This window comes from Plasmodium relictum (assembly GCF_900005765.1).
Source record: "Plasmodium relictum strain SGS1 genome assembly, chromosome: 11".
NCBI lineage: Eukaryota > Apicomplexa > Aconoidasida > Haemosporida > Plasmodiidae > Plasmodium > Plasmodium relictum.
The window spans coordinates 235,775-260,442 of NC_041689.1; the positions used below are offsets into that span (position 1 = coordinate 235,775).

The 24,668-nt window shown below is 17.0% G+C and overlaps 6 protein-coding genes across 6 annotated transcripts; 2 read left to right on the top strand and 4 right to left on the bottom strand.

The window, feature by feature from the left end:
• Nucleotides 1-921: 921 nt before the first annotated feature.
• PRELSG_1106500 (conserved Plasmodium protein, unknown function) lies at nucleotides 922-3,210 on the bottom strand (the record flags this gene model as incomplete). The annotated part of the gene is made up of 1 exon (XM_028677319.1): nucleotides 922-3,210. The coding sequence occupies one exon, from the start codon at nucleotides 3,208-3,210 to the stop codon at nucleotides 922-924; it is 2,289 nt and encodes a 762-aa protein (XP_028533721.1).
• Nucleotides 3,211-5,754: 2,544 nt separating this feature from the next.
• Nucleotides 5,755-6,297, bottom strand: PRELSG_1106600 (conserved Plasmodium protein, unknown function; the record flags this gene model as incomplete). Its single annotated transcript, XM_028677320.1, has 1 exon — nucleotides 5,755-6,297. The coding sequence occupies one exon, from the start codon at nucleotides 6,295-6,297 to the stop codon at nucleotides 5,755-5,757; it is 543 nt and encodes a 180-aa protein (XP_028533722.1).
• A 1,492-nt stretch (nucleotides 6,298-7,789) lies between these two features.
• On the bottom strand, nucleotides 7,790-11,084 carry GEX1 (nuclear fusion protein, putative; the record flags this gene model as incomplete). Its single annotated transcript, XM_028677321.1, has 12 exons — nucleotides 7,790-7,927; nucleotides 8,027-8,091; nucleotides 8,189-8,313; nucleotides 8,399-8,477; nucleotides 8,588-8,665; nucleotides 8,829-8,971; nucleotides 9,141-9,187; nucleotides 9,370-9,491; nucleotides 9,644-9,754; nucleotides 9,841-9,932; nucleotides 10,023-10,135; nucleotides 10,260-11,084. The coding sequence occupies 12 exons, from the start codon at nucleotides 11,082-11,084 to the stop codon at nucleotides 7,790-7,792; spliced, it is 1,938 nt and encodes a 645-aa protein (XP_028533723.1).
• A 1,059-nt stretch (nucleotides 11,085-12,143) lies between these two features.
• PRELSG_1106800 (conserved Plasmodium protein, unknown function) lies at nucleotides 12,144-14,057 on the bottom strand (the record flags this gene model as incomplete). The annotated part of the gene is made up of 1 exon (XM_028677323.1): nucleotides 12,144-14,057. The coding sequence occupies one exon, from the start codon at nucleotides 14,055-14,057 to the stop codon at nucleotides 12,144-12,146; it is 1,914 nt and encodes a 637-aa protein (XP_028533724.1).
• Nucleotides 14,058-14,799: 742 nt separating this feature from the next.
• On the top strand, nucleotides 14,800-15,480 carry PRELSG_1106900 (conserved Plasmodium protein, unknown function; the record flags this gene model as incomplete). The annotated part of the gene is made up of 1 exon (XM_028677324.1): nucleotides 14,800-15,480. The coding sequence occupies one exon, from the start codon at nucleotides 14,800-14,802 to the stop codon at nucleotides 15,478-15,480; it is 681 nt and encodes a 226-aa protein (XP_028533725.1).
• A 7,163-nt stretch (nucleotides 15,481-22,643) lies between these two features.
• Nucleotides 22,644-24,668, top strand: PRELSG_1107000 (conserved Plasmodium protein, unknown function; the record flags this gene model as incomplete). Its single annotated transcript, XM_028677325.1, has 1 exon — nucleotides 22,644-24,668. A coding segment is annotated over one exon (2,025 nt), but the record flags the coding sequence as incomplete, so codon positions are not given.

Below are 24,668 nucleotides of genomic sequence, written 5' to 3' on the forward strand. Positions count from 1 at the left end.
TCTTATATTTTATAAAATTTACATGTGAAGATCTAATGATTGTAAAAAATTAGAACAAAAAGTATATAAATTGTCAAAATAACGGAAATTTTAAAAAAAGAAAATAAAAATACATATATATATATATATATGAATGTTTAATAAAAAGAACAAAAACAATTATATTAAAAAAAAAGTAAATAAAAATAAAAAGTTTCAAAAGAACATTTTTTTTTTTTTACAAAAAACCAGAAACTAGAACAAATGATCCTCTTGATAAAATCATATTTTTCATGCTTTTGCACATCATGGAAAATTTAGCAAATATTCATAAAAATAATAAGCAATCAAGAAATAGTTTCTATTAATAGAAATTAAAAAAAATATGCACGTAAAAGTTTTCATATTTTATATTGCATTTAGAGAAAATTAAACCACACACATGAGTGCTTCAAAATGAAAACACTAAATTTTTAAAAAATAATATGGCAATATTTTATAAATACATTAAATTTTCAGTAACTAAATATAAAGTTATTTAAAATATACTCTTTTTATTAAATTTTATTAGGAAAAATTAAAATTTTCATAATTTAGTTATCATAATAGTTAGCTGCTTAAAGTTTTATTATTAAAAATTTTTTGGTTTTATCAATTTTTTTGCCACTTTACTCTAGTATGTAATATTTTATCATTAAGTGCTAAAAACATAAAAAAAAAAAATTAATGTAACTTTTTTTTTTTTTTTAATTTCATTATATTAGGTAAATTATTTATTAAAAAATATGACTTTTAACTTTTTTAAAATATTTTCCTTATTAGCTTGTTATTTAGAAAAAAAAAAAAAAAAATTAAAATAAATACATAAGTAAGCTAATAGTTTAATTTGATAATACTTTCTTGAAATTATACATATATAAATATATTTATATAAGCATAGTTTTAATCTACACAAATATCATTAAAAATAGAATATTTATTGTAATATAACTTTTCAATGCTTTTTGCTGTGTTATAATCTCCAAATATTTTTAGTAGCAAGGAAGAACTTTCAATTAAGTTTTTAAGAAATTCTTGATCAAATTGATGTATTTCTTGATTTGCCCAAAAAATTGAAGCTTTTTGTAAATTCTCTAGAACATCTATATTTTTTATTTTCTTTTCAAAAACATCTATCCAAAAAGTAGTAATTAAATGAATAATACCTTCTATATCTAATTCATTCTTTCCTTTAGATTTTTCCCATATATTACTTTTTGGTATTTTACTATCTATGATCCATTTATTACCATATTCTATATCTAAAATTCTTTCAATAATAGGTGATAAAGTAGTTGATAATATATGAAAAATGTTTAATATAGTATCTAATATTACATATTCATTGTTTATATAAATATTACCCTGAGTATTCATCAATAATCCATGAATTAAATTTGAAGGGTATATTCTCTTATTATTTTCATCTATTTTCAATTTAAGTATAACACCATCATTAATATTCTTACTACTTAATAAACTATGTGCATTTATTATTATATTCTCACTAGAATTATATAAGTTTTTATATATTATATTACCAATATTCCATGAAATATATAAATAGGAATTTATTGGTATGTTATTTGAATAATTATTTCCATGAATGTAACAAAAGAAATCACGTGCTGAGGTAATATTAATATTTGTGAAAATGTTGTTCTTATTCATATACATATTATTTGAGTTACCATTTCTTTTTTTCAACAAATTGAAATTTTTTTTTTGAATATTATTTTTTAAATCTGATGAACTTACATAACTATCAATAAAATTTTTATTATTTTTTAAGCTATTTATATCGGTTATCTTTTTTTTTTCTAGTGTATATGAATTATTTGTTAGATCATCCGCAGAATTCGAATATACTGATAAATGGTTATTCATTCTTGAAAAATTTAAAGGGCTTTTTTGATTTTTGAAATCATCTTCGTAATCATTATCTAGTATTGTTTTGAAATTAGTTGGATTTATTAAATCTTCATTTGAACTATTTTCATTAGATGCATTATTATGCAAATATTGACAAAATTGTCTTATTACATTTATGCTACATTGATAAATAACGTTTAATTTTTGATCTATGTTGTCCTTGTCTATGTTATATTTATTGATAATATTATTAGTTAATGCTCTACATTCTAATATTTTAATAGGTGGATAATAATAATATTCTAGAATATGAAATATTGCAGTACATTCGTTGTAAATTTCTACATTTTTTATAATAGTGTATTTAGATGAATTTTTAATATTACACTTAATTTTAGAATTTACACTATTGATATCCCAAAAAATATTTAAATCACAAGATTCGTTCATAAAGTTATATTTACAAAACCCATTAATACTTGAAAACATTCCATCGCTATTACACCCAAATTCACTACAACGTAAAGAAGAAATTTTTTCATTAGGAAATTCTACCCAATTACCTTCTGTTAATATTGTTGATTTCATTCCTTTACTATCTGATAAATTTAAAGTTTGTCTAGTAAAATTGATTATTAAAATATATAAAGATTTGTGTGCTTTTCTTAGTCTTTTTTTCCAGTCATAATTTTTAATATTTATTATAAAACTTAAAGGCAAAATATCCAAAATATCTTGATATTTATAAGTATTATGCAATTTTACATTCAATAATGCATCATTATTGCTCTCATCTTTTTTAATAGAATTATTAAGATTTTCTTTTTTTATCTTTTCTTTTTCTTCTAAGGTTCTTATATTTAAGATTCTTAGTAATCCTTTCTTTAATTTTTTTTTATGATACTCGATGAATCTTTTTCCTTCATCTGTTTCTACTATATTTATATAAAATTTACTGTTATATGTATTATCAAAACTATGCTTTACTAAAAAATAATTCTGTTGAGAAAAAACTTGTTTTTTATCATTCTTTATATTCATACCTATTATTGCTGAAGCCATATTATCACCTAGTAATGGAATATCAAAACGAGCATTTAAAATGTATTCTTCACTATTTATAACAACGCAATATTGCAAAATTCCATAAAAGTTTCCCATAGTTTTCGTAAATTTGGCTATACATTTTTCTTCGCTTTTACTTTTTAAACATTCTGGTGGATTAATTGACCACACACCGTGTTTCACTGAATGCATATATCTGTAAAAAGCACAACTAGTACCATTTAATATTCTTATTTCGCATTCTCTATTTTCCATTTTTTTTTTAATTTTTTTTTTTTATTCTTTTGGTTCTTGTCATAAAAATTATAGTTTTATTGTTCCATATTAATATTTTTACCTTTTATTTATTTTTTAACTAAAAATACAATGACTTTTATTAACTATTTTTTTTTTCTTTTATCCAATTTTGAAAAAAAAAAAAAAACATTTTAGTAAATATACTACTAATCAGCAAAAAATACCTTTCTCTTTGTTCCTTTTCACTTTTTTTTTTTTTTTTAAGTACTATTTATATGATTAAAGTACAATGTAATTTATTTATCTCTTTTATTTTCTCTTTTTTTTCTTTTTTCATTTTTTTAACAAAATCAAATTGTTAATGAAGAAAATTATTTTGTTTTAATTGTCTTTCAAAAAAATTCAGAAATTCATGAATTTTTTAATGTTTTATTTTTCATTATATCTTTTTTTTTTTTTTTTTTTTTTTTGCCTAAGCATATCTAATATGTTCATAAAAATTTTATAATCTCATAAATAATAATAATTTTTTTTTTAATTTTTTTAATTTTCATATTATCCTTTTGAATTTTCTCTATATATAAACATATTTTTACCTTATAGCTTCTAACAATTTTAATTTGAACTGTAAATAAAATATTTATGTATAAATTTGAAATAATATAATAGAAAAAATGAAATATTAAATATACTCCTTTTTCATTATTTTAAAAAGAAATATAACATATTTTGTCATTTTTCTTTTTAATTATATATTTCATATTTATGAAGAATAATAAAATTTTTGATTTCATTTTATACTTTTAAAAGCAGTTATAAAATTAATAACTTCATTAAATAATATATAATTATGTCTATTAAAATTAAAAAAAAAAAAATTTAATAAATTGTTTTACTTTATGTATAAAACTTCACATATAAAACATACTATAGCTTTTATTTAAAAATGAACAAGTACAAAGTTTTTTTTATAATTTTTTTTTATATTTGAACTTGTAATAAAAGTATCTTAGTTTTTTTTTTTTTATTTATATGTTATTTAAAATATATTTTTTGATTTTTAAAGTAAAACAAAAAAAAAAAAAAAAAATGAAATATAAATAGTAATTTTAAATGAAAAAAATATCTATCTTCTAGGTAGATTGTTATACAACATTATATTAAAAAAAATGTATACTTCTTCGTCTTTTTTTTTTTTTTGCTTATAACAAGTGACATTAAACTTGAAAATATAAAAAAAAAAAAGGGGATGAATCCACTAAACATTTGTAAAATAAATCATGTAGCATTTTGTAGAATACTTAAAAATATATCTGATGAAATTATGTTTTTATGACATTTAAACTATTGAGATGCCTCTTTCATCAAAACATTTATTTTCGCATTTTGATAAATTTTAAAATAATTGAGAAATTGTTTACTTCGTTTTTATTAAAGTGTATTTTTTTTTTTTTTTTTTTATATATTTTTGATAAACATATTATTCTTAGAAATAATTACATATTTTATACTATTTAAATATATATCCTATTCTAGATGAAAATCGTTTTAAGAATTATAGCTTATTTTCCTATTGAAACGTAATGTAATAATAAAAAAACTAAAAAGAAAAAGATATCAGAATTATAGATATATTTATATTAACCTTCTGCAAAAAGAATTACTTTAATATAAATAATATTGTTTATTTTTATGTACGAAACATTTCTTTTTTTAAATATATAAAAATGATAAATATAATAATTATAAAAAAAAAATTAATTTACATTGAAAAAGTTAATGTATACATATATATATGAATAAATGCTTAATAAATTTGTAATTTTTTATTTTTTTCATAAAATGTCTTTTTATAATGAAGTATCTTTGTTATAAAAAGTTTTATTTTCTTCAAAAAAAGAAATGAGATTAAATGCTTTCTTTTCTTTATAATTTAAAGTAACGTTTCATTTAAATTTTTTTCTTATTTTTAATAAAGAAAAGGATACACTTAAAAATTTCAAATTAATTTTTTTAATAATATTAGGTAAATTTGGAAATTTTAAATAAAAAAAAGAAAAAATTGTAACCATAAAAAATTTATCGTAGATAAATTTTTAGATAGTATAGTATAAAATTAAAAACAGTTTTTTTTTTTTAAAATATGTATTATTCTTAATAAGCCATAAATATCAAGATTTAATGAATTTATAAAAAAAAAAAATATGAAGAAAATGTTATAAAAAATTTTATGAAACTTATAAAAAAATATATGAATTAAATTTTTGTAATGAATAGAAAAATAGCAAACAAAATTTACACAGCATATCAAATTTTTTTCCTTTTTTCTTTTCGTGTCATTACACTTGTAAAAATTAATTATTTCTAAAATTTCATATCTATAGTAATTTACTTTATTTTCTTTTATATTTTAGTTGAATATATATTATATCATTATAATTATTTCATATATTTTCAATAATCTATGTTTCAACTCCTTCCTTTTATACATCTTGTTTCTATCAATATACTTTTTAATTTATCTCAAAAATGTTAAAAAAAAAAAAAAATAGATATAATAAATTATATGTTCTTTTTCAGATGTTGTAATTTTGGTATATTGTCATAAAAATATTTTGCCTGTTCTTTAATATTAACATAAAATGGATGAATTATTTTATATGCATTATTTATATAGGCATCATTAATATAATTATAAAGAAATATAAACCATGTTAATAAATAAATAAAAACATTAAAATTTACAAAAGATAAAATATTCCCTAAAAAATAAATTATAATAATAGCAGTTATATTTTTAATTCTGTTATTCCATAATAAATATTGCCTGACAATTGTCAACTTATCATTTAACTGTTCATATAAATAAATTACACAAAATTCTATTTTTTCTTTCGATATAATCTCTAATTTATCATTCTGCTTGTATTCTGATATTTTATGTACTTTTAGAAATACAATTAAACCACTTAATAAAAGCAACATTATACACAATGTACATACTATTTGTAAAAAAGTTTGATTTAAAATATATAGTAAAATATATAAAGAATTTATCGATGAAAATATCGATAAAGTTACAATATTTTTTGAATTAAGATTCATTTTTTCCAAATATAAAAAATAAAAGTTGAAAACTTTTTAAAAATAATGTAAGCATAAAAAAAAAAAATAAATTTTAATATTAAATAATATAATAAATAAAAAATAAAATAAAGTTTTAAAATATAAAAAAATAATAGAATACAATAGAATAAAAAGGGGAAAATATAAAAAAAAAAAAAAGTTTAAAAAATTAAATAGAATAAAATTATAAAAAAAACAAATAATATTGTAAAAAATAAAAAAATTTCAAAAGCAATGGAAAAAAATTCATTATTTTTATTTAATTTAAATTTCACTAATTTTGAAGAATGAAAAAAAAAAAAAAAAATGGAAAAAAAATTTCAATGCTGTACATATATATATGCATATTTTTTTTTTTTTTTTTCATTTGTATTAAATTGTTTTAAAAAAAAAAAAAAAACATCTGTTAATTTATTTTATCTTTCTTCATCAAATTATAATTTTCAAGGTTTTTTTTATTATTATATTACGTAAAACTATTTTCCAGTTTTAAATTTTAATTATTTAATAATTCATGTATACAATATAGCTTTGAAATATTAAAATTACATATTACTATATATAAGGAAATTTAAAAAAAAAAAGATACATTCAATAATTCAGAAGAAATTTAAAAGAAATGTATAGTAATGGATCTTTTACATATTTATAATTTGAATAAATATTTTTAAAATAATTATAAACAAAAAAAAAATTATAAAAAATTATCCATTAATAAATTTTGTAATTTTAGGGTTTTTTTACCAATTTATTTTAAAATGTATCATTAATATTTTTAAGCATAGTTTTCAATTAAAATTTAACCAAAATAATTTATTCATTTCACAATTTGATTTATATAAATTAAAATTATTTTTTTCAACTTTAATATTTACTGATCCCTTTTTCAATAAGTAAAATTTAAGTCAAGATAATCGTATGAATTTATTATATAGAAGCCAAATATATTATCAAAAGAAAAAAAAAAGTTACGTTAATTATATCATTGTAATTTAAAAAAAATATATATATTGTAAATGTAATTTTTTTACTTTTTTTTATTCAGAATTTGTGTAAAAAAAAAAAAAAAAAAGCATGAACATATTTATTATATTTTCTGCAACATTTTATAAGATAAATAATAAAAAATATGATAAACACTTTAATATAACAAGTATTTGACAATCAGTAAAAAACAAAAATAAAAAATAAAAATGAGGGAAAAAAGGAAAATAAAAAAAAATGGAAGTAAAATAAAATCAGGGAATTAAAGAAAATATGAAAAATAAAAATTATAAAATTATTTAGACTTAAGCATTCTTGTTTTTATAGTTAAAATAATGAATATTAATTAAAAAGTAGACTATTTTTTAGAAAGGTGAATAAAAAAAATTAATTTTTAACTTTTATTTAGTTATCTGTTTTTTTTTTTTTTTTTTTCTTTCAAATAATTATTTATTAGTATATTAAAATAATCACCTTACTAAAACATTTACTCATAATTTTTAAGACTATCCAAAGAATAGAATTTATTTAATTTTTCATCTTGTTCATTTAATTCATATAAATTACATGTTAAATTGGGGTCGTCATTTTCTAGAATTATGGTTTCATTACTATTATAATTGAGCTTCTAATTTAAAGAAAAAAAAAAATTATATTTATAATATATATTTTTCTTTTTTATGCTTTTAAGTATATATCTATATTTTTTTTCTTTTTTTTTTACATAGTTTTTCATTCTGTTTTTTCTCATTCTCATGACTTCATTATGATTGTATTCTATCATATTGGCTATATAAATATAAAGAAAAATGAGAAAAATATGTTTAAAGAATTTTTTCATTAAATAATTTTTTTGTAAAACTTTCAGTTTTTTTTTTTCTTTTACTAAAAGAAATTGGGTTTTCTGTATATGCCTGAATATTCTTTGGTGTAGGAAAATAATGAAAAAATATTGGCCGATTTTTTCTATGTAACTTTTTTATTCTTTTCCCTATTGAATCATCATTTATTCTAAAAAGAATATATCAAGTTTATCATATTATTAATAAGATGTTAATTTAATTATAATTATTTTATTATCATTTTTTTAAATTACTCATCTATTTCTTTTAATACTAAGTGTTCACTGACAAAGGAAGTTCCTGAACTACTAAATTCACTGTCACTATGTGAATCTGAAATTTTGGATTTATTTTTAAATTTGTAAAAATAAGAAAAATTTGAATATATATATTTGTACAAGAAGGAAAATATAGACAGTATGCTTTATTATTATTATTTTTACTTATATTAAAATCTGAATCATCAGAATATAATGAATCAAAATATTTGTTGTAATTCGACCATAAATTCAGTATATTAACTATAACATAAATTTGAAAAAAATAAAAAATTGTGATTTATTTTAATTAAACTTTTTTTTCTTTTTTTTTGAATAAATATATTTTAATTTATTATTTTACATTAATATCTTTAATAAATGTTTATATTATTTTAAAATACTTTTTTTTTTCTTTTATATACACCTGTTTCTTGATCTAATTCGTTGTTGAAGTTACCATTTTTCGTTTTTATTTCTTTAAAGCTACTTTGATACTGTTGATTTTTTTCAACAATTCTTTTTATATCATTTAGTTGCTCTTCTATAATTTTTACTGGTTCTTTATAACTAAAAAAAAATAAAATATTCATTTTTAAAAGTGTGATAAAATATAATTGAATAATTTAATAAAAAAAAAAATAAATAATTATATAAACAAATTAATTAAATAAATAGATGAAAGAGATTAAAGAGAAATAAAAATTATAATTTTTTTAAAATATTTTTTTATTTTTACGATATAATGGTGCTAATTAATATTTTTATACCAATTATTATGTATGTCTACGATAAAAAAAAGAAAAAGAATTTTAAAAGATTAAATCAAAAAAGGATTTAAAAAAAAAAAAAAAAATAAAATATAATAAAATAAAATAATTAATACAACTATTTAATTAAAAATATATCCTTAACAACATTTAAATTTTAAATTGTCTTTTTTTTTTTTTTTTTGTAATGTTTTTTACATATCTTATTCCCTTTATTGAATAAATAACTAAATGCTGGTTGATATTAAAAAGTATATATCTTTTAATAAACACAATTAGTTTTTTAAAAATCCATTCTGTTACATAACAAAAAATGACACCTATTAAAAAGGGGTCAAAATAAAATAATTACAAAGTTTTAATAAATATGTATTTATATTTATACAATTATATCAAATAATTATTAGTGATATTTATTATATATCATTCATTTTATCTTTTATTTTATTTTATTTCATTTTTTTTTTTATACAAGAAATTATTTTTTTTCTACTATTGTATGCATAGTTTCGTGAAGTTATGAACAGAACTAACAATATTGTCAATATATAGATAACAATAATTTTAAATCCCCTTAAAAATTCTACAATTTTATGCAAATTTTATTATCTTAAAATATTTAATTTCAAAAATTTATTTTATTATTTTATTTAAAAATTTATTTTTTACTGGTAATAGATTCATGATGTTTTTTTATTTTTAATAAAATATGTATGATTTCTCCAAAATCATTTTTAAGACCTTTTAAAAAAATGTCAAACCTAAAAGAATAAAAAAAAAAAAATATGAAATTTGATATTTATTAAGTATATATCTCTTTTGTGAAATTTTTTTATTTTTTTCTTATATACCTATTTGTATTTTCTATTTGTTTTACTTGCGCATGTTCTATTAACTTCATATTTTCTAAATTTGTTGTCATCTGTCTCGTTATATACATGGAAGTTTCTGCAAGTTTATTAATCTTTTTATATTTATGTTTTGTTTTTAATAAAAAAAAAAAAAAAAAAAATTTTATAATATATTTATATTTATTAAAATAATATGTATGTGTATTTATATAAAATTGTATTTTAAAAAATTATCACATTTTCTTCTGTTCTCTTATTCCATTCTGTTGATTGTATATAAAAACATATATCATCAATGTGATTTAATTCTGAATGATATATTTGAAAAGCAATATCAGACATATTTTCATTTCCTGTACAATTGGCTATAATTTTATATTTTAAATTTTCACATAATTTTTTTTTTAACTCTATATCATTATGTAATATATGTTCTTTTGACATATTCTTATTGTCATATATTTGATTGTACTTGGTGTTTAAAAATGAACTATCGTTTATTAAGTAAGGGTCATTAATTTCATCAAAATTTTCACATGGATTTTTTATATTTTCTATCTTTTTTAATTCATCTAAACTTAAAGATTTAGGAAAGTTTTCATTTTTAAATTCTTCAAATAAATTATTATTATATAAATATATTTGTAATTTATTTAATTTCTTTGTATTTAATACACAACCGGAATTTTCATCAGGGAAGTTTCTTATTGATTTAACAAAAATACATTTTGTTTTTGCTAAGGCTAATAATGACTTATTATTTTCATTTATTTCATTACAATTATACATATTTAAGTTATTTAATTGTTCTAAAACATATTCATAACATTTTATTTCTTTTACGTATATATTTTCCTCAATATCTTCATTATGCTTATTTTTAGTTTTTTTTTTATATTCTTCTTCTGCTTTTATTTTTGCCTTCAATATTTCATCAAAAGCTTCTTTACCTCTTTTAATTTTCTCTGTCTGTAATTCTGTGTTATAAGAATATTTAAATTTATATTCTCTGGAAAATTTTAATTGTATAATTATTATAATAAGCAAATAAAAATTTATCATATTTACTTAACTTTTATTAAGAAAAAAATACTTTTTTTTTTTATATTATAAAAATTCTTGAAATATGTCTATATATATACATGTATATGTATTTTTAATTTTGTCTTTAAAATTTTTTTACTTTTTTTTTTTTTATAAATATATTGGATGAATTTTTTTTATTTTAAAAAATTGTTGTAAATTTATAAATATATATATTATATATATATTAATTTGTTATATAACATTTTATTTGTACTGCTAATATTTTTATTATTAATATATATTTCATTATTATTTTATTTTATTATTTTTTTTTAAACATATGTTTTTTTCAAAATTACTATAATATCCTTATTAATTTTTGTCTATTAAATCGTAAATTTTTCTTAAAAGTAAGAATTATTTATACAAAATTTATCACATTATTTATTTTTTGTTCTTAGTAGAAAAAATAAAAATATTATATTAAAATGCAAACATAGTCAAAATATTTCTAATTTTTTATAAATCGATAAAAAAGACAGAATTACACTTTTTTTATTACCTTCTCTTTTATTTTCCACATATTTAAAAATTTTCCATAAATAATTTTATAAACACTATTTTTAATTTTTATTTCTTATAAAATAGGGTATTTCTATGAATAAACATCATAAAGTACAAATATTAAAAATAAAATTTTAAGAATTGCATTTATTGGTTAAAATATAATGTGTAACGCTTTATTTTTTTTAAAAAACTAAAGAATATAATTTAAAGAGTTATTTTGAACAAAAAAAAAAAAAAAAATTGAAAAAAAATAAAAAATTAATAGATAAAACAAATAAAAAAATATATAAAATAAAAACAAAATCAGTGTATATATATATTAAAAAATATATATTTCAGAACAAAGATAGATGATGTGGAAAATATGACAAAAAAAAAAAAAGTTTAAAAGATAAAACGTATTTTGTTATTCAAATTTTGAAATAGAAAAAAATTAAGCATTAAATTTATAAAATATTTACAAAACTTATAATTATGAAAAATACGAAACAAAAAATATAATAAATATAAAAAAATATAATTAAAAAATTATTGAGAATTTAATCCTCTAGATGAATCATCTGATAAATCATTTGAAGAATTGTCAATTGTATCGTTATTTTCAGAATTTTTGTTATCAAAAAATTCTTTTGTTAATTTAGAAATATCAAAATCTTCATATTCATTATCTTCAGTGCTATTAGTATCATTACTTAAATTTTTATGGTTGAAGTTAAAATTTCCTTGTTGTATGTTTTTCTTTTGCATTAAGGCTTGTTTAATAGTTACTTCTATATTATTAATTTCTTCATCTGAAAAAAATTCTTTTAAGTAATTTTTGTCTAATTTTGTAAAGTTTTCTAGAAGAGATTCTAATTTTTCTTCTCTTTTTTTATTTTCTAAATCCGAATATGAATCATAATTTTTGCATTGCTCATCAACCTCTTTTATAATATTTTTCATTTGATTCAAAAAAATTATTTCTTTTTTTTTTTCTTTCTTAAAATTTTTAATAATTTTGTTTTCTTCTTTAGTTAAAACATTTTCTTTTATGCTTTCATCTTTACTTTTATTTTTTTCTTCATTTGTGTCTTTATCTTCTTTGTCTACATCAATAAAATCTTTTTCATAATTTTTTAAAAGGTTCTCTGAATACTTATTACTTATATTTTTATCATCATAAATTTTTTTTAAATTTTCAGTAATTTCTTTATGTTTTTCTTCTGATGAATTTTTATAGGTGAGAAATTCTTTTAAATAATTATTTCTATTTAAATATAATAATGTTTTGTGGGGAGCATTCCAGTTTTTACATAAATTAACAAAATTTTCCAAATCATCATCAATTAGTTTCTTTTCTAAGCAAATACTATCATAACCTAAACTTCCTAATTTTTCTACATAATTTATATCACTAACATTAATTTTCGCTATAGTAATTATTTCAGGTATAGTATAATTTATAGCCTTTATTGCATGATTATATTCATAATTATTATTTAAAAAATCAAATTCATTAATCATAATTATATAACTACCGCATTTTGTAGCAAAATAAATATCATTGTAATCATGTACTTCTACAATAGCTTGAGTTCCTAAATTAACACAATAACTTAGCATTTCTTCAAGATCATTTTTTAAATAGGATAAATTTAAAATTACTCCATCTGCTTTATTTTCAACAGCTAAGGCAATTTGAATTGGATGAATTATCACATCATCAACTACTACTGCTGGCCTAATATTCCTAGGTAATGTTCTTGTACTTTTTATTACTTCAGTTAAATCATTTAACATTCCTTCAGATGATAAATTGTCAGTATTAACAATTAACACATCAAAACCTATTTGATGTAACAACAAACTAACATTACCAGGATTTGCTAAATTTAAGAAATTATTTTGATATACATAATTTTTATTTTGCAAAAAATTAATTTCTTGACTTTCTTTTTCTTCTACTCCATTTATTAAATTATTATCTCCTTTTTTCCTATTGGCACTACAAAAGACTTTTCTTTTTATATCTGCTATTAATGATAATCTATGTTTTTCATCAGGGCTAACTCTTCTTAAATTTTCTGATAATTTATTATTCATTGTATGCTGTAAATATTTCATTCGTATTTGCAATGGATTATTTTCATCACAATTTTCTTCCATTAATTTACTTACTTCATATTTTTTATTTTCAATTATTTTATTGATATATTCATATGCTAAATAAGGATTTCTGTGATCCCTACCATATGTTGTTATATATTTTTTTTTTTTTTTTACTACTAATCTTGTTTTTAATTCATTATACCTATTTATAAAATAGATTTTGTTAACTCTTCTTTTCTTGTCACAATTCAACTTCATTTTTATCAATACATTCCTATTTCTTTTTATAGAAATCATAGTCATATCCCTTACTTTTATTATTATAATAAATAATAGCAAAATATGTTGTTTCATTTTCTAAGAGTACTTCTTATAATTCAACTATACTTATGCTTATCTTATCATAAATTATTTTACTTTATAAATTATTTTATTTTTTTTTTATATGCTTTTTAATTGTTTCTTTCATTATCATTTTTATTAAAACTTTTTTATTCTTTTTGTTTATTATTTTTTTAAAAAATATTTTTAACTATTTCTATTAATACCACTTTTATGCTTTATTTTATATTAAAATACCTGACCACACATTCATTTCACTTCATTTTATTTTTTCTTTTTTTTAATTTTTTTTTTTTTTGCTATTTATATCTAAAAAATTGTATTCTTATTAAGCATTTTTTTCATATAAATGAAGTAATCATATTTTTTAAATACATATATATATATATATATATATATATATATATATATATATATATATATATATATATGTATTTTTTTCAAAATATATTATTTATTTTATTTTTTCTCATATTTTTAAAAATAATTTTTCTTTTTTTTAGTTTTTTGAAAATTTTAAATGTTAGCTTATTCTTAAAAATTCTATTTTTTTCGTTGGTTAAATCTTTTTTATAATTTTTCTGTTTTGAAAATTTTATTTATATTTTTTATTATATAATAATAATATATTATATATATTTTTAAATCTTAAAAAATTTCTATTCTATTATTTTTTTAAAATAGTGAATTATTTTTATCTTGGGTATGTATATTTAAAGTTTTATTTTAAATTAGTGCCATTAATTATTTAAAAATGAAAAATGAAGAAATTTTAATAAGAAATTTTGATATATTAGAAGCATTGAGTAATAGTTTGATAGAAATCCTAAAAAATTTAGAAAGTATTTTATATCACTTAGAACCTTTAAATAATTATGAAGAAAAAGAAGATGATATATTTACAAATTTAGGTGATAGGAAAAATGATATAGTAATTTTATCAAATGTAATATATAATAATATTAACAATGTTAATATTATTCTACATGATTTTATTAAAACTATACCTCCTTCTTACACTTATTATAGCTCCTTTTATTATAATGATTTTCTTATGTTAAAAGAAAAAAAAAACCTATGTGAAAAAAGAGATGAAAAAGAAATGATAAAACATGACCAAATAAGATTAGGAGAAGAACCTTTAAATATAAAAGACAAAAATAATTTAAATGATGATAAATTAATTAATAATAATGAAATAATAGATCCAAATGCTATTAGCATTAATAATAATTTAAATATGTTAAAAAGTGATAATTATTTATCACAAAATAATAAAAATGCTAATATTTCAAATGAAAATGAATATGAACAAATAGAGGAATCCTTATATTTTTCTTTCTTAATAGATTTAGAATATTCAAATTTATTATATATGAAAAAGTATGAAGAGAAAATTAAGAAATATTTGATTCATATGAATCACACCAAGTAATATATATATATATATATATATATTTTTGACTTTTAATAATAATATTAAAAACTAAATATATAAGCAAAAATGAAAAAGTGATTAGAGTTTTAAAATTTTTTATAAAATTGATTATAAGCAGAATTTGATATTATATAATATATACTTTTAAGGATTTATGAAAAGTTAGTATTTTTAATGTTTATAAAAGATGTATTTAGTGGAATTTTTATTTTAAAAACGAAGATCCTCTCAATTAATTTCATTTATTTAATATGAAGAAGCCATTAAGACAAAACTCAATTTTTTTTCTTTCGGCACTTTAATAAATTAAAAGTAATAAAAATGTAACATTACAATATAGTACATATAATAAGTACATTTAATCTTGAAAAATATAAAAAATGGTAAAGAAATTTCATTAAAGAATAATATATAAGAAAACAATTACATTTTTTCATTATTCTGATTAAAAAAAAAAAGCAAATACTTTAAGCATATTTATTTTTTATAAATGAATAAAATAAATATTTGAAAAAATAATTTTAAATTATTTTTTTATAATTTTTTTTGCTTTTTAATGTGTGTTATTTTAATTTCAATTTTATTTATTTTTTTTATTGTATTTCTTATACAATTTAATATTATAACTAATAGTTTAATAATAAAAAAAAATATATATGATTTTTATATATTTAAAAAGATTTAATATTCTTAAAAATTATTAAAGTGAAAAAAAAAAAGAAAAATTAAAATTTTAAGTTAAATTGTAGTTCTTATTTGATATGAGTAATAAAATATAAAAAAGTATAAATAATTATTAGGAAATATATAAAAAAATGAGAGTTGAAAATACAATTTCATATAAGTTCTATATATTTATTATCTAGTGAACGTTTTAATAACCATTAGTAAAAATGAAAAAAGTACACATTTCTTTGAAATGCTTTATATATATATATATATATATAAATTAAAAGTAATGTGAAGTTAAATCAAGATAGTTCTTTTTATATGTTTCAAATTTGAATATAAATAAAAATGTTAACAAGTACATAAAAAAAAAAAATTTAGATAAAAAGAAAATAAAAAAATAAAAAATGCTCAATTAATTTTTTTATTATTTTAAATAATTCAAAAGAAAAGATAAAAAAAAAACCTGTTTTAAATGATAATAAAAAGAATTTTTTTTTTATATATAAAATTTATTATTAATTAAATTAAGCTAAATATTCATTAGAATAGTACCGTTAGTTCGAACTTAGTTTTTCTTTCCTTTTTTTATTAGTAATAGATAAGAAAAATAATTATTAAGTATTAAAATATTTTATAATAATAAAAAAATTAAGGAATATTAGATAATTTAGAAATACTTCAATATGGTAACCAACATATATATATGAACTTTTTTTTAAAAAATTTTAATAATTTAAAATAAATGTTATAATAGCATTTTTTTTTTATGTATTTAAATGTGTAGTATTTCCCATAACATAAATTTCTTTTTTTTTTTTCGAAAGCAAATAGACTATTTGGAATAATTAAGAAAAATTAGGAGAATCTTTGTAAATTAATGAATTATATTGAAAATTTTTTTTTTTTTTAAATTATACAGTTATATAATTATTTTTTTTTTTTTTTATACATGCTAAATACATATAGATATTAGAAGCATCTCAAATTTTTAAAAAAATTTACAGTATTCTTATTTTAATTTTAAGTCTATTAGTATTAATTTCCTAAATAATTAAAAAATATATTTTCTCTGTATTTTTGTATTGTATTTACAAAAAAGGAAATATCATAATATTTTTATTGAAATATGGGGCGTCAATAAAAGAATTTTTTTTTTTAAATTTAAAATGTTTATTTTATAAATTATAACACTTCAAAGTTACTTTTACTTTATTGTTACCTCCTTGAAGGAAAATATTATTTTAATTTTTATAGCTTAATAAAAATTGTCAAAATATTTTACAAATAAGTTTCTTTTATTTTAAATATTTTATCATTTTTTGTTTGTTTTTTTTTAATTTTTTGGCTTTTTTTTTTTTTTTTGATAAATTATTTTTACACCAATGAATTTATTTTTCTTTTTTATAAAAAAGTTAAACTTAAAAATCAAAAAAAAATTTGATCATTTACATTTATAAAAATACAAAAAGAAAATAAAAATTAATATATGCTTAAAAAAAAATTTTACAGAGAATTTTTATAACTATTTTTGTATTATATTACACTATGTTTAATTTTGACAATTTTATTTTTTGATGTACATATAATTTTGATATTTCAGGCTCCTATTTTAGATAATTTTAAAAAATATAATATTAAAGAAAATTAAGATGCCTTCCAATTATGTTCAAAAAATAGAAAAAATAATAACATTTATTCATATGATTTAATTTTATTTATACAATATCGTGTATGCTATTAAAAATTTATATTACTATAAAGGAATTAAGATAAAATTAAGAGGCGATATTTAATGAATATTTTAATATATGAATATTTTTTGAATAAAATATTAATTGAAACATTTAAAGAAACTAGTATACTGTGATAAAATTTAATATTTAAGAAAAACAAAATTTTTAAATTCATTGTTTATTTACTTAAAAAGTTATATATTTTTATGATTAAATATTCTTTGGAAATATTGAAATAGGATAAATATATATATATATATTAATTCTTTTTTCGTAATAAATTTGTAGTGTATATCCTTATTTTATCATGTTATAAATAAGGATTAAGTGCACTAAAGCTTTTTTATTTTGTACTACAATATTTTAGAATAAGAATACTTTAAAAAACTCAGAACTAAATGATTTTAATTTATTAATTTCCATTTTAATAAATTTTTAATAACTAAGGTTAAAGTATTCATATAAAAATATGTTAATAAATCTTTTTATTTATTCATGAATTTTTTATTTTATATTTATTTTACAATATTCATGTAAATATGTTAGGCTACAAAATTAAATTTAACATGCAGTTAAACAGTCGCATGCTCAAATAACTTAAAGATCTATTCATAATTTAATTAGGATGATTATACTAACTTCATTTAGTTACATGTAAGTATTCTTATTTAAGAATAACAAAAAATGTTAGCATAAGATATTTAGTAAACATTGCTAAAGGTATATAAATAAAAAAAATTATTGAATAAAATAATAATTATATCACTAACATATATGTTTAATAATAATATTTAATATAAAAGAAAATATTTAACTTTTTTAATAAAATTTAAAGAATTTTATTTTATTATAAAAAAAAATATATAAAAAATAAAGAGCATACTCAATTATATAGAAATTTTTATAAATTTGGAAAATTATTACATTTATATGTATCTTAAAAATTAATAAATGGGCATTTAATAAGCAAGCATCTCATGTAAATATTCAACTCATATATATATATGCATATTTTTTTTATTTATCATTACCTTTGCATTTAATATAAAAGAATAATAATTTTCAAGTCAAAAAGAACGTTGTTAAAGAAAATAAGTAAAATAAAAATAATTTGGTAGGCTTTTAAACTTACATTGATATAAAAAATTTGCTTTTTTAATTTCTCTTTCTTTTATTCACAAATTTTGAAGTTGTATATGTTTTTGTTCTATATAAACTCGAATAAATAACTTCTTAAGTCCTTTTTAGAAAAAAAAAAATATTTCCAAGCATGATGTTATTTAAATTTTTTTTTTCTTATTTTAAAATTTTATATAAATCTTCAGTTGAATAAAAATATATTTCTCTAGTTATATTTTATTATATGAAAATTTTTCTTAGTCATATACATGATATATATATTTAAAAATATGATCCCAAAAAAGTTTTTTTTTTATAAGAATAACGTACTTTTTAAACTATAAACTTAAAAAAAAAAATTTTTTTTTTTTATATTATGAAAAATAAAATTTCATTTTATTTTTAACGTTCCATTTTTTTTCAAAAAATCGTTTCTTAAAATATAAAAATACAACTATCATACATTACATTGTTAAAGAGTATGAATCATAAAATCTTAGTTTTTTTTTTTGTTCTTTGCTTCCATTTAAAATAAATAAATGTATTAAAACTAACAAAAGTATAGTTAACTTTTAAATTTAAAATAAAAAAATGAAAAATGAGAAATTTATATTTCTCCTACCTTTTTAATATAAATTTATATAAATTAATAAAAGATAGCATAATGAAAATAAAATTTCGTATTATTAAAAGAAATACAAAGAGACCATGTATATACAAATAAGTTATTAAGTAAATAACAAAAAAATAAAAAATAATATTTTTTAAATATATTTAAGAAAAAAAAGGAAAATATATAATACACAATAATTAAAAAAATACATGATATTCAAAAATACCTTATATTATCTTTAATAAAAAATAGTATAAAAGGAAAATAGTGGAGTCTCTTAAAAAAAGTGTGAATAATATATAATATACAATGTTAAAAACACAAGTAAGGAATACAAAATATTAAATTTAATTTCGATATTCATACTTATAGTTTTACAATATATTCAAAGTATTTCTTAAAAATATTTAATTAAAAAAAAAAAAAAAAGTTATTTTTCATATGATACTAGTTGAAGGAGAAACCTCCGTGTAATAGGATATTAATTTTTCTTTTTATAATTTTGTTATTTATACAAAGGCATATAAAGTATACAATGAAATATTTTTCTTATAATGATATATATTTAGTAAATTAATAAAAATACATTTTATATATTTGAAAAAAATCGAATACTTCTTATTAAGAAAAGATGCAATTAAAACCCCCTAAGTTTCTTTTATACTTCTATGAAGTGAAACTGAAACTTTTTTTTTAAAAAAAAAAAAAATAAACTATAAAATATATGTGCATACCTTTAAAAATAAACAATCCATTTAATTTATTAAAAAATTTAAGGTATATATAAAAAGAATAATTTAGTGCGTAAATTCATTTATATATATATTTTTATATATAATTCTACACGTTTTAAAAAGATAAATGAATTTTTATATGTATGCACTACTGATTTTTTTTTTTTTAAATTTAGCTAAATATGGGGGAGATTCCGCGAAAGATTTTTCTTTTAAGAATACTTAGAATAATTATGCATGTGTTTTTATAACGCATGTAAAATAAAAATGTAATAATCATCAATGTCATACTTAAAAATTTCCTTGTTTTCACTTTATTCAAATTAAGTATATCAATTGTTTCTCATTAATACATTTTTTATGATAAAAATATGTTAAGAAATCTTGGAAATACTCCTTCAACTTACTTATTTTTCGTGAAAAGTAAAAAAGTGCTTAATGAATATATCTGACAATTTTTCTTTTTAATTATGTGCATATATAAAATGGTGGCAAACATTTTTACAAAAAGAAAAAAAAATTTTAAATTATAATTTATAATATTTAAATTTTATAATTTAAAAAAAAAAAAAAATTATTTTTTAAATTAAAAAAAGTAAAATTTAATTTCTTAAAAACATTTAAAAATTTTTTTTTTTATACTTCAAAATCTGTGTATATCATTGTGAACAAAATATATATTTTATAAAGTTTATTTTCCTTATTAAAAATATTTTAATTTATAAATAATGTATTTCATATAAAAATTTTTTCTTTTTTTATAAAATTTATTTTTCTCCTGAAAAATATCTTTTTATACATATATAAATAAAAAAAAATTTATGTTCTCCATGTTTCACCCATTTCTAAATTTTTTTTAATATATATTTATACAGATATGTAAAAAACTACAAATGAATATATATTTTAAAATACATACATATATATTTATGAACATACATAAATACATATATATATATTTATGAACTTATATATAAGCATGCTTATGAATTTACATATGAATATATACATATAAAACTATATATAATCATCTTTATAAAAATACATTAAGTATACTTATAACAACAAATATAGATATACATGTAAGTACATTTACATAAATAATAATATTTATAAAATTGAATATATTTAAAAATTGCAAGAAGTTGCAAGAATTTTAGATTTTTATTCTTAATATATAATTTTTTTCTATAAAAAAATATTAGTTTATCTATATAAAAAAAAATAAAAATAAAAATAATGAAATATGTGTAATTAATACCTTATAGATAATCACTGTTACCTTTTTATAAAAAAACAATTCATAATTATTATTTATTATTAATAAATAACTACATTATTATGTTTATATTAATAATACTTGTATATTTTAAAAAATAAATAATTAATAAATATATTTATACTGCTTTTATCTATATAATTTTGTTTTATTTCTTTTTATTAAAAAAAACAATAATAATATGCATAAATTATGAATAGATAATTAAGATTTAGATTATATCTAAAAAATTCATAAATCTTAAAAGATAAAAATTATCATAATAATATTGTTTATATTTATATATCTTTGTATCACTTTCTTTTAATATAAAAAAATTAATTTTATATAAAAAAGAATTCACTTTTAGATTGCATCTAAAAAAAATATTCATAAAATATTATAGTAAATACTGTGTTATGCTTTACATACTCTTTTTTTTCACTTTTTTTTTTTAATATGAACAAATTAATAATATACATAAATTATAAATAATTAATAATTATAAAAATCTTAAAAAGATATATGTTCTAAAAAAATAAATTTTTTTTTTTATCATATACACATTGCTAATTTTTATATTGCTCTTATTATTTATATCTTTTTAATATAAAAAAACTAATAATATACATAAATTATAAATAAATAATTAAATATTATATTGTATCTAAAAAAGACATATATATTTAAAAAAAGAAAAAAAAAAAAAAGATCTTTATTTTATGGCATTGCGAACATTTATATGAATTTTTATTATTCCTTTTTAATATATATATAAATTATGAAAATATAATTAAATATTTTATTATATATAAAATAATAGCAAATATTAAAAAGGTAATTTTCTTATTCATTATATATATACTGTCATTATATACTTGGCTTTTGTATTATTTATTCTTAATATAAAAAAATTCAATAATCTACATAAATTGTATATAAAGAGTAAATTTTATATTATATCTAAAAAATTTAATAATCTTTTTTTTAATTAAAAGTTTTAATTTTACTTATTTTAATATCAATTAATAATGAAAGATTACAAATTAAAAAACACCACAGGAACAGACAAGGATGATTTTTCAAAAATGCGTGATTTACTAGAAGACATTTTGAATTGTTTAAACTCATACAGAAAAGTAAAAAATGAATTAAGTGGAAAATATGATTATACATATAATGAACTTCTTAATAATATTCTTGAACAAAATATTGTTAGTTTATTCAAACTACTAGAAAAAAGCAAGGATCTTGCGGATTATCTAAAGAAAGTAATTGTTTCAAAAGGTAAATTACCAGATAATTGTTTAAAATATATCGAATTTGATTTTTCTGTATCTTCTGAATCCGTTGGATTTTTTCAAGCGGTGAAAAATAAAATACATAGTTGTATAAGAGACTTTAATTATGTGTCAGAAAAAAATAAGCTTTCAAAATCCTCAAAAGTTGAACTCAAAAAATACTGCAAAAAAAAAGCAAATGCATGGGAACTTCATAATATCGAGGTTTTATTCTTTGGAAACAATTATTCATCGACCACTGAATCAGCATGCTCACGTAAATCTAATAGAAGAAATAATGAAATTGATTTTTCCAAGGAAGTTGATTATGAAGTATTCATTAAGGGAATATGCATCTTTTTACGTTTAAATGATAGATATGAATATGAAAATTTAAAAAACGGTAAATATTTTTCGACTAAAAATAAAAGAAACAATATTCCCTATAATTCAAAAAATGATTATGAAAATCAGATAACTGATGAGGCTCTTACAGCAGAAATGAAAAATCAATATCCCTCTTTATTTCATGATGAAGATACATCTTTTGTACTTGTTGAGAAAAAGAAAAAAAGATTCCATAATAATAAGGTTGAAAAATTAAGTAATAAATCAGTAAATATATCTCGTTCCTCTTCTTCATCCAGCTATAAAAAAAGAGATAACCTTAATTCTAATTTAAAAGGAAATCATAAAAATTATTCATCTTATTCAACATGTAGAAAGGAATGTAAAGAAAAAAATTCTTCTATATTCAAATGCCGAGAAAAGCTATCAAACATGATCAAGGAAAATAAAAAAAATAGAAAAGAAGATACTAATATACCTAATCCAATAATTAATGAAAAAAATGATAATAAATGCAACTTAAAAAAAATTGCAAAGACAGAAATTCATACAATTAATAATGTGGTTTTGAAAAAAACAGGCTATTCTGTGCATAATCACGAAGAAAAACAATCAGGAACTCCACTGAAAAAAAGCAGAAAAAGAAAAAATGAAGAAATTAATATTTCTACTTCAACATTTAATGAAAGAAAAAAAGTCAACATTAATTCAAACAGTAATTCGGAAAATGTAGAAATCAACATGGTTGATATAGTAAAATGCAAAAATAGAGATTATTCTTCACCTAAATATATGGGATTATCAACAAAAAATATGAAGAAAAGTAAAAAAGAAATAAATGAGAAAGAAATTAAGAATAATTTAGTTTCCAAAGAGAAATGTAAAGTTGATTTTAATGTAAAAAACAATTTTCAAAATTCAAATACTTATTCAATGAAAGAAGAAGACTTGAAAAAGTTTGGTTCTCCTTCATCTCCATTTGAAGAAACACCACCTAAATTTCTTATGAAAAATAGAAATGAAAAGAAAGAATCACTAAGTAAGAATAATACAGATGGCAAAGAGAAATGTAAAGTTGATTTTAATGTAAAAAGTAATTTTCAAATTTCAAATGTTTATTCAATGAACGAAAAGGAATTGAAAGAAAATGGTTCTCCTGCACCTTTGTTTGAAGAAACACCACCTAAATTTCTTATGAAAAATAGAAATGAAAAGAAAGAACCACTAAGTAAGAATAATACAGATGGCAAAGAGAAATGTAAGATTGATTTTAATGTAAAAAGTAATTTTCAAATTTCAAATGTTTATTCAATGAACGAAAAGGAATTGAAAGAAAACGGTTCTCCTGCACCTTTGTTTGAAGAAACACCACCTAAATTTCTTATGAAAAATAGAAATGAAAAGAAAGAACCACTAAGTAAGAATAAT